This window comes from Ceratosolen solmsi, unplaced genomic scaffold (genome assembly GCF_000503995.2).
Source record: "Ceratosolen solmsi marchali unplaced genomic scaffold, CerSol_1.0 scaffold10, whole genome shotgun sequence".
NCBI classification, from domain to species: domain Eukaryota; kingdom Metazoa; phylum Arthropoda; class Insecta; order Hymenoptera; family Agaonidae; genus Ceratosolen; species Ceratosolen solmsi.
The window spans coordinates 26,083,026-26,099,441 of NW_011948412.1; the positions used below are offsets into that span (position 1 = coordinate 26,083,026).

The following is a 16,416-nucleotide window of genomic DNA, read 5'->3' on the forward strand; positions in this document are numbered from 1 at the left end:
CATAATAACTGTGTTAATTACTAAATTGCAATTACTGCTCAAATATGTATAATTTTATAAAATTATATAACAATTACATTAACATTCTTCAGATTCTGAAAAAATTATAAAATTATTTTGTATCTAATAACAAACAGTATTATAAATTCTTTTTATCGTCTTTATCGTTAGATAAAAATACAAATGCATATTAAAATTATATATTATTAAATACGTCAATAAAATGTTATGAACATTTTTAATACAAATTGTAACAGAAGTAATAAAAATAATTTGCATGAAACTATATTTAAACAGAATCAAATCAGTAACATAAAAAAGTAAAAGAAACATAATTTATTAAATAATATTTTATCAAATCTTTAAGTAATACTATTAGAGTAAAAGATATTTCATAATTTTCAAAGTACAATATTGACAATTTATTTATTTTTGTTTTCGATTATAAAACTTACTGATTTTAATATAATTAAACACATTTATTTTAAGAATAATTTTATATAATTTTGTATAATATTATTTATTATACTATATATTTTTTTTATATTTACATTTAAGGTGATACAAAAATCAGCCAGTTGCTTCCAATTACTACGTACTGTAATTGTATAAAATAGTAAAAAAACCAAAGGAATCGAAATACATCAACTTAACGAATTATATTTAATAGGGCTATAAAGATGAGATATCTTCATTTACAAATATTATATTCGTATAATCCTATTGTACTTAATACAAATATATTGATATAATGATGATTTTGTAATGATCATTGTGTGAATGGCTCTTTTAGTTTCATATTGATAAAATATTCCCTGTTATAAAAAAACAGATTACACAATTTAAATATTCAATATATATCTAAGTTACCCGCATAAGTTTTTTAAAATTACGCTTCATATGTAGTCGCTTAATACACAATAATCAAAAGCGAACTATTTATTTCTCTGATCACAACGATAGATTTGAATGAAAAAAATATAAAAAGGTCAAGCTTAATTAATCAAACATTTCAAAGCTATACTTTAATTAATTGATATCAGATTTCTATAATATATAGTCAAAAAGTTATGTAATATAACATTTTCATCACCTTTCAATGTACACACTCTTAGTCATATAAAATGCTGACTAATATACCATACGAAGAAATAATAATTTTCAATAAAAATATTTATGGTGAAATAAAAATACTTTAACATTTTATCGATTATTTTTTAACTTATAATAGAATTATAAAATATTTCCACTCTAGAATAAAATGATAATACATGATAATACATGAATTTCGTATTAACCTTTGATTTTACTCGGCATTTTAACAACTCATAGAATATTTATTAAATTTGATTTAAGTTAACTAAATTTGAAAACGTTACAAATTACAAGTAACCAATCATATGAATAAATTTTTAAAATAACGATTCGCAATATAATAAATAAACATTCTTTTCGACTTATTAAATAAAGTTATTCACTTTCAGACTTCTTATCCATAACTTAATATTGTTCTAATTAGTATGGTCTTAATATAAACAGTCTACTAAATTTATAAAAATTGAATTAGTATCTCGGAAAAGGCTTTTGAAAAATATCAATTATTCGTATCAGATAAATATTTCATGATATTTAGTTAATTCTGAAAATATTGGATTTAACTCCATATTTGTTTATTTCGTGTCTTAAGTAGATTATTTAGAAATGAGTTACTCTTATATTATCTTCATATGTAACAGAAAAAATATTATCTAAATATATAAATACTTCCATATCTTGAAGCTCTAATTTTTATGGATATTCCTTAGTCTCTAAAGTCTTGGTAATATATTACATATTTTATAAATGGAATTTATTAATATCGAGTATAATACGTTCATTTTTTATTAATATATTTTTATAGGTTTTATTTTTATTATGCTTATTTTTTTACAACATTTCATAAAATATTATAATCAATATAAGTGCTTTATCCCTTTGAACGTTATTTATTAAAAATATTTAATAAATGATGTACATTTCGAGTTAATTGATAATTTATTTTCTGCAATAAATCTATATCTATTCTTCTTTTTAGTTAAGATTTTGTAGAAACTATTTCTTTATTTATTATCATTTAAGTAATACGCGTGTTTCTTCCTTAGATATCTATATCGATATGCGAAAGTAATTCTAAATATATAGGGCTTCAAAAAGGAATATGCATGATATTGGTAACTGGAATAATTCCTTCCATTTGTCCGAATCAATGAATTCACAAATAATGATCATACTTTTCATTATCATTATCACAGTCATTATCACATTTGTTTAATCACGTCCTGTTATCGCATCCGTCGAAATTGCATTGGGAGCAACCGTAGTCATATCCGGAATCAATTATAAATTATAAATAAAGTTATTTCAGTAAAGTTAAACACAAAAATGATTATTGTATTTTTTATGTATAAAATAATTTATTATATAGATATAAATACATTTTTTATCTTACTTTTAATAAACTTATGTTATATTTATTTCCTTGGATATTAAAAGTAATAAGGGTACAGATCTTGACAACAATTAGTGAACCTTGGTCTGACTGGTACAAAATGTAAATAATATATTAAAAGCTAAATATGAATGAATTAAGGTAAAAATTCACATAATGGTACGAAATAATAAGAAATTTTATTTATAAACTTGAACATAAAATTCTGTATTTTAAAATAGTAACGCATCATTAGATGAATGAATGAATTAATTAATCTATCAATGTAACACACCACTTTATTAATATTCAAATGGTTGAATATTTCTACAATTGAAAAATATTTTAACTGCAATAGATCCCTTTATTTATGATACGTTATAAAAATAGTAGTTTTCAATGTTGTATAAAGCAGTGCAATAAATAGTCGAACATACTTTATATTTAACTTTTTAATGCTTAATTGCAACGATTAACATAAAAATTAATTTGATTAAATATAATTAATTTATGTTGAGTCATTGAGAATTTATCATTGGATGTTTCTTTGTAAATTCACAAAGTCCTGGATTGTTATTATTATATTTTGGATAAGCACCTCTACCGCGTCCCGATCCAGGCCTTCTTCCTCTTGTCATATTATATAACTTAGCTCCTCTTGTAGTATTAAAAAACTTATTGCGATTTGTATTTTTATAAGCCTTATTTCCTCTTGTATTATTATTTTTATCTGCCTTTTGGCTGCACATATTAAATTAATTAAATCATAATTTTAAAAATATTTTAAAAGCTTAAATACTTATAATAAAATACTATTTATTTTTATAGAATCTTACAACTTTCATTTTATTGGAATAATGTTTAGATTAATAATGACAAATATTTTTCAAATAAATATTATCTTTTTATTTAACTTACCACAATACGTCTTCATCATAATCATAATACTGATTATTATATTTAAATTTTTTTAATTCAACATTGGATTTATTTCTTTTGCGTTTATTTGCATTATTTGATGATATATTCATATTTTCTGTCCAATCACATTCAGATTCACTATTATAATATTCATAGTCTAAAAATTCGGGCTGATTTCGTTCTTCTATGTCGAGATACTCTAAAGAATAATAAAAATAAAAAATTATTTAAAGAATACTATACATTATTTATATTAATCTCACTCCTGTATTCTATTTTGATACGTTATGAATATAATGATATATATGCACTAAATAATCTTTGAAATACATACATAAAAAAAAAGAATGTAGAAATTATATCTTACAGCTAATTGGACAGGATTATTTATCAATACTATTTTTATTTGTTAACCAAAATATTGTTTCGTATTAAACAATATAAAAAATTGATATCGAATAATTAGCATATTTTAATGACATTATAATATTTAGGTAAATGCGATAATTCTTGGAGACTGCTAAAATAATATCCTGTTAATTTACCATATTAGACAAATAGGAATGCCTGTTCTTTATAAGCAGTATCCTTACATACTTTTAGATACGGCTGTGAAAGGATTCTCAAAGTAAATATAAGGGAATTGGAAGTGAACATATCTGAATTTGCACAAAGAAAAAGAACCCTCGTGATAATCTATTTACAAACTTACCTTGCTTCTCCTTTGAGTATTTCTGTGTGACGTCGAGAAGCGCTTTACCGTATTTGAGGAAGTTTGCTTTGGTCACATGCGGTATTTTCAACATGGCCTGTTCGTCGCAAGGTAATTGTTGGCTCATAGCGCGAAGGGCTACGATATTCATGATGGAGTTGGCAGACACGTCGAGAGCGCCCGCGATGCCGTTGACCATATCGAATAGCTCGCCATAGCAGCGTTGCTCCAATTCTTTCAATTCGGCGTTCGCCACCGCCGATATTTGCACTCTGCTGCCCTCCGTTGTTATGTTTTCCGGCGTTCTCTTTTTCTGAATGAATATCTAAATATCATATTTACATTATTCTCTATTTTTTTTTCAACTTTCTGGATTGAATGTTTATACTAGAATATCGAGCTTATTTTTTTATTAAATAATTTGGATTTAATTTAAATATAGAAGTGCTTTTGTTTCATTGAAGTAATTTGAAATGTAAAGTAAAATAAAAGATAAATTATTTATGTGTAATGTAACGGAAAGGATAAAAAGGAAATTATTATAATTTGTTAATATATTCCTGAAAAATATACTTATAATCGTATACTATATTACTTCAATCGTATATTCATATATACTATACTATATAGTATATATGAATACACAGATATTATATACTATCATGCATGAATATTTTAGCTATTTTTTCTATATATGCTTGAAATGATTAAAAGAACATTATTATAAATTAATATATTAAAGTCTATAAAATATTACGTAAACATGTATTAATGCATAAAAATTGTATTCCCTGATTATGTCTACTTTGATTTTAATCTTAAAAAGATTTTTCTAGCTTCGTAATTAAGTGTTATATATTTTTGAAAGCAATATACACAAATATAAAGTATCGTTATATTTTTATGTATAAAAATATATTTGTCCTTCACTTGCAACATGCAAGCAAAAAGTTTAGCAAAATGGTAATAAAAATATTTTATACAAAAAATATATTTAATTTTATAAAAAAAATATTCTAAATTAATAATGCATTATTACTAGAATTAACTATCCTTAAGATTATAAATAATTACAAATTGTTAATTTGGTGCTGAAAAAATCAAATGCTAAAAATATTTCTCATTTGATCTGAACAGTGCAAACATCATAATCTAATTTGTTGTACCTGAACGTTACTGTGATATAGTAATTCGTTTGCAAGTTGTCCAGGTGCAACGTAAGCGCAAATCATTCCATTATTAAGTTCCATATTTTCGCATAAATATCCTTCGATTACTAAATTATGCAGAAGCCTCTCGATTTCACATTTTGTCATCGATTTTCCTCGGCCAAACCATTCATGATAATTATATCCTATGCAAGAAAATCGTGTAATTAATTATATAAGTGTTTTGTTTCATTACATTGGAAGATATTATCTTTTCTAAATTATTTTTTGTAACTAGAACGATACTAAAAATAAAGTGTTGAGTAACGTTTACTATTACAATTTATTGCTAAATAAATTCTTTTTATTAATTATTTTTATCCGTATTTCTATTAATACTTCTATTAATATTAATAATATATTAATCGTTATTATTGATTATTTTAATAGATGGCATTTTAACTTATATAGTATATTAATATTTTAAAGCATAGAATAAAAAATATAAAGCCTAGAATAAAATATTTTAACATCTATTAATTAGTTTTTAATTTAATGAAAAAATATTAAATAAAAATTAATGATATAGAATTTATTTAGATACTATGCGCTTAGATAAATATATTTCATTCATGTAAATTTTAACAATTCAAGTGTAGCATACCTAATTTGTAACTTATACTAGAAATATTGGAACCTTTGTAAATGTCGACAACTTGCAATATCGTCACATTGTTTTTTCGTACATTATTTAATGATTGGATCAGTTTAACAAGTGCTTTTGCATCGTCCGTAACGTCCATGTTTTGAAATTTATCCTATTGTATTAGAAAATACTTTATTAATATACTGTGTAGGTATTAGAAAAAAACATGAATATATTATAGGTTGATATAATTCTATGTTAGTAGTCAATGTGTTTGTAGATAAACAACGAAAGCCATAACCTTCTCTTTAAATGTTAATATAATTTATTTAGGTGTTCCATTTTAGAATTGAATGTCAGTTACTCTTTAAACATTGAATTCTTAGTACTTACTTATTTAAATTAAAAATGACTATTTAATTATTATTATTGCTGAATTCTGAGAATTCGAAAAAAAATCGTATTAGACTTGTATGTTTTGAAGGTAAAATGCATTAATGAAGAGTGCGTTAGCCCTTTCAAGTGTAAATAATTTTGACAGACGTTAAAGAAAGCTGTAGCTCACGTAAGTACGGCAATTATCACAGGTGGTTTCGGAATTGACGATACACTCCTGTCGATCGAACTTCTCCCCAAAGTAGTTGAGCTGCAGTGCCCTACGACAATCAGTCAAATTCTCACAGAAATGCACGATCTTGTAGAGGTTATCGAGGTGGGTCTTGAGGGCTTCCACGTTTGCGTAGTCATTGCGTTCCATGATATTTCGATAGCGGTGCATGTCCGCGTAGTTATAAAGGAGGAGGCAATCAGCAGCATCGCCGTCACGACCTGCGCGTCCACTCTCCTGGTAGTAGCCCTCGATGGATTTAGGAATTGACGAGTGGATCACGAAGCGCACATTCGGTTTATCGATACCCATGCCAAAGGCTATTGTTGCACAAATCACCTTCACCTGTACAGGAGGTTAATATGAAAGTGCGCAGTTGTATCGATAAATATATAATAGGAAATGTTTCCCACTTAAAAAAAAAGATTTTTTTAAGAAACAAGGAGATTTTTTGAAATATTGATATTCAAGAATTATTATAACGCAATATTTGATAGAAGACAATTCATAAGATACGTCCATTTATATTTTGTAGCTTCTAGTAAATATTTATTCATATCGACTTCCCTTAATATAATCAATACTCTTTTAATTTCTTTTAGTTTACAAAAAATATCAAATCCAGAAGCTCACACTTACTAAAACTTAAGCTACAATATAAATTATTGCATTTTATTATTACTTTTTTTATAAATAAACTATAGACTTTAATATATACTAAATAAAATACGCATATAATAATTACGCAATAAAATACGCATTATAAATTTATATTTAGAGATAAGAAAAAAATTGATAAATTTCAATTTGATTTAAAATGTAATGAGTTGATATTATAGTGATTAGAAAATTTAGAGCTTCGAAAAGTTTGAAGTCTTGCAATAAAAATATAATCAATAAACAAATACTTTTTATTAAGTAAATATGAGTACGTATTTTTTATATGTAATACATTGTTGATACTATCGTATCAATTCTTCCATGTTTCTTATCATACAAAAAATAATTTATTTTAATTAATAATTAATTTTCATCTCGACATTTTTATTTTATATTTTTATAATCTTTTTTTTTATTATTTTCTATATTTTATCACGCTTAGTTCTCAAGTCTGGACTGACAGTATTAGGAAAACATGTAAAATCAGGAACTATCACTGGCACTTGGAGCTTGAACATCAAAAACTCTCGCGATAATATTGCTTTAGAACAGGAAAATAGCAGAATAAGTTACTAGCATAATCCATAAATTTTTACAATGCCACACATTCGCTAGTTTTACATGACTTATATTAATATTATTCGACATACACATAGTTTCGACACATTTATATGTTGTCGTACTCATGATTTGTCACTCAGATATTCCAATTATTTATGGATAAAAAAAATTATGTTTACTATATACTCAATAACAGTTTTACCTCGTAATTTTATGTTTCACAGTTTTTATTTTTGTACAGCGTAAAAAAATTTACATATTATAAAAGCTATAGCAATAGATGAACTAATTAATGGGTATTGGTATTTTAATTGATTATAATAAAAGTATTCAAAATACAATGTCCAATATATAGTAATATGACTTTATTTTTATTTTCATAATTTTAACTAGATTACTATATAATTAAAATGTATTAAATTAACGAAACGTGTACATTATTAATTAATAATAATAAGTCAAATTATTTTTGTGTTTAAATTAAAGATTATTTAAATTATTAAATTATTTTTTTTGTAGTAACATTATTTTTTAGAAATACATGATATACAATATTAATGTATATTAATTAAATATACTGATTTATTTTTATTAAAAATTATGAAAATAAAATATTGATTAATTATAATATTTAATATTTAAGTTATTCAATTTAGAAAACATTAATTTTCAAAATAATTGCATAATATTAATAATTTATCAAGAAATTCTATTTAAATACATGTGTTCAAAAAGACTTATATGTTTAATTTTTGTTCATATTAATAATGTTTATTGATTTATAAGTTTTTATGCAAAATTAAAATTCTCAATTACCTTTTCAGAAATCCATTGGCTCTGTCTTTCTATTCGTACCTTATCATCAAGCCCGGCATGATAACTTAATGCTTCAATACCCTTCATGAATAATGCTTTTGCGTGATCATCGCAATCTTTCCGTGTGATGCAATACACGATACCACATTCTTTCGGAAACTTCGATTTGATTATATCTACAATTTGCTGACAAGCAGCTCTTGTTTTTTTTGGTATTACTGAATAACGTAGATTTGGTCTATTGAAGCTTGAAATAAACCTAAAATTTTATATATATATATTTAAGCTTCTTAAATTTATATTTATATTTTGAAAGACAAAAAACAAATCTTTTTCTATATATAACAAGAAAAAAAATTAAAAAATTGCTAATTTACATACAGTAAAGAAATTTCTTATAATTTTATATTTTATAAATTTGAATGTGCTCTTTAATGTATTACTACCGACTGTTGGAATCTTCAAATTGCATTACTCAATTATCAGAATAATACTACTCTCTTTAATTTGCATTTATTCAATATTTAATCATACCGAACTTAACTTATATTTAATAATCCCTTCTTTAATTTAATCATCTTTTATTTTGGTTTGCTATTGGATACTATATAATAAAATATTTTAATTTCTTTGATATCTTACGAAATACAAGTTCTTCATTCGGTGTTTAGATTTCAATTCATCTAAGTATAATATTTTATATTTATTTATTTTAATTAATTGATTCATTTTTATTTGGAGCATCGATTAAATGCATTTTAATGCTTATAAAAACGATAATCATCAATATAAATATGGCATTCATTCTTAATGTCAAGTATTATATAAAAATTAACATCTGTCAAAAAATACAAATAGAACGAACCACATCGGGGAATGGAGATGCAACTGATGTAGAATGTCACTTCTGACGCGTCGCGTAGCCGTGGCTGTAAGGACGACAATAGGGACGTCGGGGAAGTTCTCCTTTAGAACACAAAGCTTCTTGTAATCTGGACGAAAGTCGTGGCCCCACTGGCTGACACAGTGTACCTCATCGATAACGAAACGTGCGAGCTTGCGACGTTGATAAAGGGCGTCAAGACTTCTGCAGAATTTAGTTGACATGGATAACTTCTCCGGGGTTACATACAGCAACTTCAGATCTGACGATGTTTCATGCAGTTTCCTAAACACACGGTAAACCTGCTCGTCACTCAGATCAGCAGTCAGATACATCGCTGGAATCTGAAATTATATTGGTTTTTTTTTCTTATAAGTTTTTATTGAATAGGATTATCTAATCAAAAATTGTGAGCATACTCTTGTTTCGAGACTTATAATACTTAAACAATTTCGTTATGAATAAATAAAATTCACGAATGCCAAATGCAGAGAATTCTTATGCCTTATAACGTCACTTTACCTTTAATCTTATGTGTGAAATATATTAAATAATTTGTTATAAAATAATATATATTATACTAATTTGTTTCAATCGTATAATTCCAAGTATTACTTTTCATATTTTAAGCAGTTATTTTTATATTTTAATGATTATGAAATACAAATATTAAACTGCATTATTTAATTTTTTATAATATTTCCATCTGATTACTTTTATAAAGTAATATTAATTCATTTACAAACATATAGTATAACAGTGTATAAATATTGTTAAAATGATCTATATTGTAGAAATCATCATTAAATCGCACTTACAATTAGTGAAACAAATAGAATGAATTTAGATATTGTAAATATAATATTTGTAGTCGAAAAATACATTTTTCACTGTTGGAAAGAACCTAGATTTGCTTCATATTTATAAATAATATGCCAAGTTTTAGGATATAAGTAGCATAAGCTTTTTCTGATTCATTTTAAAACCATTTACTATTTAATAAGATACAATACATAAACAATTTATTATTTTATATATATATATATTTTTTATAACTATCTGATATGTAAATCAAGCTTTAATAGACATATACTAAGATGTTAATGATTAGTAGTAATGAACTTACAATGAATATTTATAAGTTATAATAAGGTGAATAACGATGAGAAAACGAAAAAACTTAAGAAAATCAATGATTAAAAAATATATACATTGTTTTACATAAACATTTATATACTAAATTTGATAATTTTAAATACGGGTAAAAGAAAACAAACAATATTGAAAAAAACAGTTTATTCAAAAATACGTCATTTAAATATGTATCTAGTTAGGTAAAATCATAAAATTTAATTGATTGAGAAAAATAATTCATTGGAATCATGAAACGATGAAAAAAATATGTTTAAACATACGCAGAAATGGATGAAAAGAAAAACTTATAGAGTTAATAAATTCTAAAATTGGAAGTTACATCGATTGCAACACTTTTTTGTTTTTTTATTAAAATGTATAAATTATATTACGATATAAAAAAGAAAATATTATGATCGATTTAATTTTATTTTATTAAATGAAATTGCTTCAATGTATTTTATATACATGAATGAATATACATGAATGTTATATTACATGAATATTTTTAAGTAACGATGCATAAAATGAATATATACAAAAACAGTTTACGTAGATCATATTTACTAAGCTACAGATAAAAAAGGTATTCTCAATATCATAAATCATAATATATACATAATGGAATAATAATTTCCCCAATCTTATAAGTATTATATAAAACTATCAACAGATTAAGTCCTGGAAAATATAAGAGTACGTGACAATTGAATGAAACGCTAATTGCAATGTCCGATTTTATTCAATAAAGATTTTTATGTGAAATTTTATTTCAAAGTGCAACGCTATAAGGAACCAACTTTTCTAATATATAGCATAATTTGTCATACAATCAAATAGTAAATACAAAATAATTAAAACTACTGCAAATTTTAAGATAAAATCTAATATAATATAATGTTAATGTCGATTACATAAATAGAATAATAACTTGAAACTCTTAAACAACCGAAATTTTATATCCGAACCAATGATCCATAATCTAAGATTTTTAAATCACGAATTTAGTCAAACGAATATATTTTCTAATGTATAAAAATAATATTTAAAATTTAATATTAATATACGATTTTAAATTGTATTAAGTGTAAAGCAAATAATGTTAAAATTAATGTTCTATTTTTATCTTTCAAATACAGATAAAATTGAAATTAAAAATTTCATAATTCTAAAATATTACGTCAAGAGACGACAGCTTCTGAATCTGGTCGATAATAAGACTTCTCAATGGTGAAATGACAATGGTGATTCCAAGACTTATTAATGCTGGAAGTTGATAGCATAAGGACTTTCCACCACCAGTGGGCATCAGAATGAAACAATCGTATCCAAGAATAGCAGCATTTATTGCTGATAATTGATTTGGTCTAAATTGGTGAAGACCAAATTTCATTCTAAATATCTACGGCAAAATTTTATTATATTATTATTAACTTTATGAAATGCTTTTTAACTTTTTAAATACAGTTTAATACTGAGTACGTGTTTATTATTTTTATGAGCAATTTATTTATTCAGCTCATAAAAATATAATAATTTATAAATATTTTAATTTGTGATGTATAAGAAAATTAAATCACTTCTTATATAATTAATAATTCAAATTATTTAAATAATGTTATGTATAAGTTAATGCTTTTCTACCTTCTTTACTTACATCATTTGATAGATTATAATTATAATATACTTACATTTAACATTTCTCGGCAATGTGGAAAGTCTAAATTATTAAACTTCCTACCTATGCTATCATTTTGTATATTTCCTATAAGTTTCACCTTTGAAGCATTATCATTATATTTATATTTTACTGCATCTGCGTCTATCATATTTTTACATTTTTTTACATTTGAATCTTCGCTTAAAATTTCTAATATTTCATTATTATTGTTTCCTAATATCTCATTATTAATGTTTTCTAAAAATGAATTACTTCTTTAAATTTTAATTTAAATTTTAATTATATAAATAATAATGTTTAAAGATTTATAATTGAAATTTTGATTTGCTCGATAATTGAAAAGTTTTATAGTAAAATGTTCTATTTAAAATAATGATATTATTGATAAAAAAAAGTTAGATTGAACCTTCTGAATCATTCCATATAATTGAAGATATATAAAATTGTTCTCTATTCACATTTATTCTGTCTTCACTATTTTTACTAGTGCCCGTGTTATTTTTCACGGAATTATTAAGACCATTAAATTTATTGATATTTTTTTTATTTTTAACAAACGGTAAAGATGTTACTGTAGAAGTTGGAAGTGCTCGTATTTGTGAATTAATTTCACTAATCCACGGGTTCGTATCACGATAAGTGGTTTTCATTACATTTTTAGATTTCTTCAGTATTGATTTATTTCTCTGAGATTTGGTTTTTTCCTGAGACTGAGTAATTATAAAATTTTCAGTACTTGTAGATAAATATTGTGGCATTGATAATAAATTAATTTTATTACTATCATTATCGCATAAATCGTTAAGATCATCATTTTCTGCGAAGTGTATTTTCTGTACCATAGAATTTACGTCATAATCAAAAGATTGGTTTTTATCATTGTATTCGGCATTATCTAGAAATGTTACTCTTAGAGGTTGTTTTGAAGAATCTGAACAAACATCATCTGGACACTTAAATGATTTTACACTGTATTGATTTATCACCGTATTTTCAAATTTTATTTCATCAAAACTCAATAGTTTTCTATTGATTCGTCTTATTTTTGTATTTACACGTTGATTGAAATTTTTTAATCGACAATAGCCTGGGAATTTACATAAAATGTCATTCAGAACTGAGAAAAGTTTATCATTTATTTCTATTATTATATCGTGTAGTTTCAATTTATCCAAATTCAACTGTTCCTTAGATACCTAAAGAATATTTTTTTTATTACAATAGTTAAATTAAAATGATTGACTTTATAGGATTTATTCAAAATATATAAATCTATTTAGTTTACATATTTTCACAATAATTCTAATTCTATTTAAGGAATATTGTTATATAATTTTATTTCGATTGAATTTATTCTACTTACTGCTTCTGAATTTGAAAATACAGGATTGTTTTCCTTTAACTCTACCCATTCATTTATATGTTTATCGAAACTTATCCGTCTCAAATTATTTAGTAACATTTCCAATTCTACTACATCCATTTTGGACCGTCTATGCAAAGGTGTATCAATTTTTTTCAAGATTCCAGGTTCTATTTGATTTTTCAATGTATTTAAATGTTCCATAGATGATTTTTTAATGTCATTATTAAAATCATTATGTTCAGTAGAATTAAAAAATTGTTCAATATGTTCCATGATTGTCCACAAATATTCAAATTTTCTCTAATTGACTTTAATGAAAGTTTTACTTTATGAATAAATCAGTAAATTATTTATAATTAATATTTGTATATATTATTGTTTATATTAATTTATAGGCAAACATTTCAGTATTTCAATATTTTCATATATTTTAAAAAATATAAAAAATTAACTATTTAAAGACAGTATTGTTAATCATACATATGTATATATATAAATTATTTTTATAGTTACTCTTGGATTAAGTAAACAATATAAAATTATTTTCTGACATTTCTCCTATGCAGGTTTTTTTTTTTAATCTTGCGATGTGTACCATTTAATTAAATACAAACTATTAATATCAGCTATATCTTATGAATTATATGATTTTATAAAAAAAATAATTATAATGAAGGATAGTTATAAGGAAGTATGAAAATAAAATAATAATAATAAAGTGTACTAAAAATTTATAATGTTGACAGAATTTTCTATATTTTATTAAAATTATAAATACATTATCATGATTTTTAAAAAATCACGTACTTTAATGAAAAAACTAATTTTATTTAATATAAGTTTTATGAAATTACTGTTTTTTGATATTTATATATATATATATATATATGCATGTATATATATGTGTGTGTGTGTGTGTGTGTGTGTGTGTGTGTGTGTGTGCGCGCGCGCGCATATGTGTATTGAACTTTAAATATTTAAAGTATATTTTTTATTAAATTTATTATCTTTAGAAATGAACATTCCATCGTTTCTTAATATAAATAAGAAAAACTTACTTTTATGAAATAAATTTTAGAATCAGAGGCGCATAACAAGTGAAATACTTGAATGCTAGTAGTACATACTCCTATCGTGCATGTAATCTTGATGTAGGTAGAGAACAGTTTAACGTTATTACTACGTCTTCTGTGTATTGTTCTTTTATTGCAATAATAAAGTACTTTTGTTTATTAATAATGATAAGCTGTTTATAATTAATTTTGAGATTATTGTTTTCAATTGTTTTGTTTGTTATTTAAATAAGTATGTATATAAATTTTCATTAAAAGATTATATTTTTATTTAACACATTTAATATTTCAAATCTTGCATGCGTACATGTTAAACAATTTGATAAATATTAATATCTAAATTATAATGGTTATTTGTTTTTTAAAAGACGACGTTTTTGAAATATTCTTAGGAATCGCTTTATTCTTATTATGACAATCATATTAAAGTATAACATACCTTTTTTTATTTATATATTTAAATAGTTAAATAATATAATTAATAAAATTCTTATAATATAATTATCAAATATAATTGCAATCACATAGGTACACGTATAGGCATCTATTTAAATTGCAAAATAGACTTATTTAAAAGTATTAATTATCTTATTATAAATTAATTAAAAACATAATTTAGTTATTATTACACATTTGAATTATTCGAGTGGAATAATAAATTAATTATTTAGGAACAATTTTTCATGGTTTCATAATCGAGTTATTCATTTAAAATTAATAAGAAAATAAGATAAAAAATAATTTTTTATTTTAAATATTTCTATTTAATAACAAATTAGTCTTTATTTTAAATATATCTATAAATAAATGTTTTTTATTTAAAAAAATCGAAACAGTGCCTTAAAAGAGATTTAATAAAAAAATTTAAGATTTAAAGAGATATAATACTATGATTTGAAATTTTGAGTTTAAAATATATTTTATAAAAAAAATTCATTGAAAACATATGAGTTTCTTTTATATTAAGATACAATTATTTATTATGAAATATCGAATATATATAAAATATTCTAACAGTAATATGAATGTTTATAAAATCATCATTACCCTTTTACTTTTATTAAATTATTCAATGTTTATTTTCAACTCTTCCACATAATGGCGATCGTATAGCTTTTCTAACTGTAACGTTCTTTTAAAGATTGAATATTTAAAAGTAAGTCCTTTGCGGCAAAATCCTTAAATCAGTTTCGTTTCATATAAAATTTTACATATGTTTTTGGATATTCTATAACTTTATAATAACATACTTAACTTTATTCGAACACAGAAAACAATACTTAAGATAATTATTATTCTGCATAAAAGATATTCATATTAAACATTAAAAATATTAATTTTGTTAATATCAAAAAATATATATAAGTAGTTGATTTGTAGCAATTCAATAATTTATTTGATTTTTATAAGCCGTTCTGATCTCAGATTTTCACGCTCTTATCAAAGATGGCGCTAGGATCAAAGTGGCCGATCAGACTTGATTGAACTTAACCTCAACATACACACATATATATTATTCGGAAGCGGACATACGTATCAAGAACTCAATATACCTCATACAGCTTTGTGTCATTGTCCATACGCATGTGTGTGTGAAAAAGAATAAATATATCGTTGGTGTCTTTATTTTTGCACCTGTCGTATTTAGTATATTTGTGTAAATGTCACTTAATTACTAATGATTCTCCGCATACGTTTCTCCTTTTCTATTAGTTTTTTTTTCATTGTAATGAATATACCC

The 16,416-nt window shown here is 23.6% G+C and overlaps 1 protein-coding gene across 1 annotated transcript; it reads right to left on the minus strand.

Moving 5' to 3' along the window:
• Positions 1-78: 78 nt before the first annotated feature.
• Positions 79-13,719, minus strand: LOC105366469 (Bloom syndrome protein homolog). Its single transcript, XM_011504924.1, has 11 exons — positions 13,600-13,719; positions 13,336-13,432; positions 12,247-12,371; positions 11,736-11,957; positions 9,404-9,765; positions 8,539-8,797; positions 6,460-6,846; positions 5,913-6,066; positions 5,267-5,454; positions 4,101-4,425; positions 79-95 (listed from the first exon to the last, which is right to left on the minus strand). Exons 1-11 carry the CDS (start codon positions 13,717-13,719, stop codon positions 79-81), a joined length of 2,256 nt encoding a protein of 751 aa, XP_011503226.1.
• Between the last annotated feature and the right edge of the window lie 2,697 nt (positions 13,720-16,416).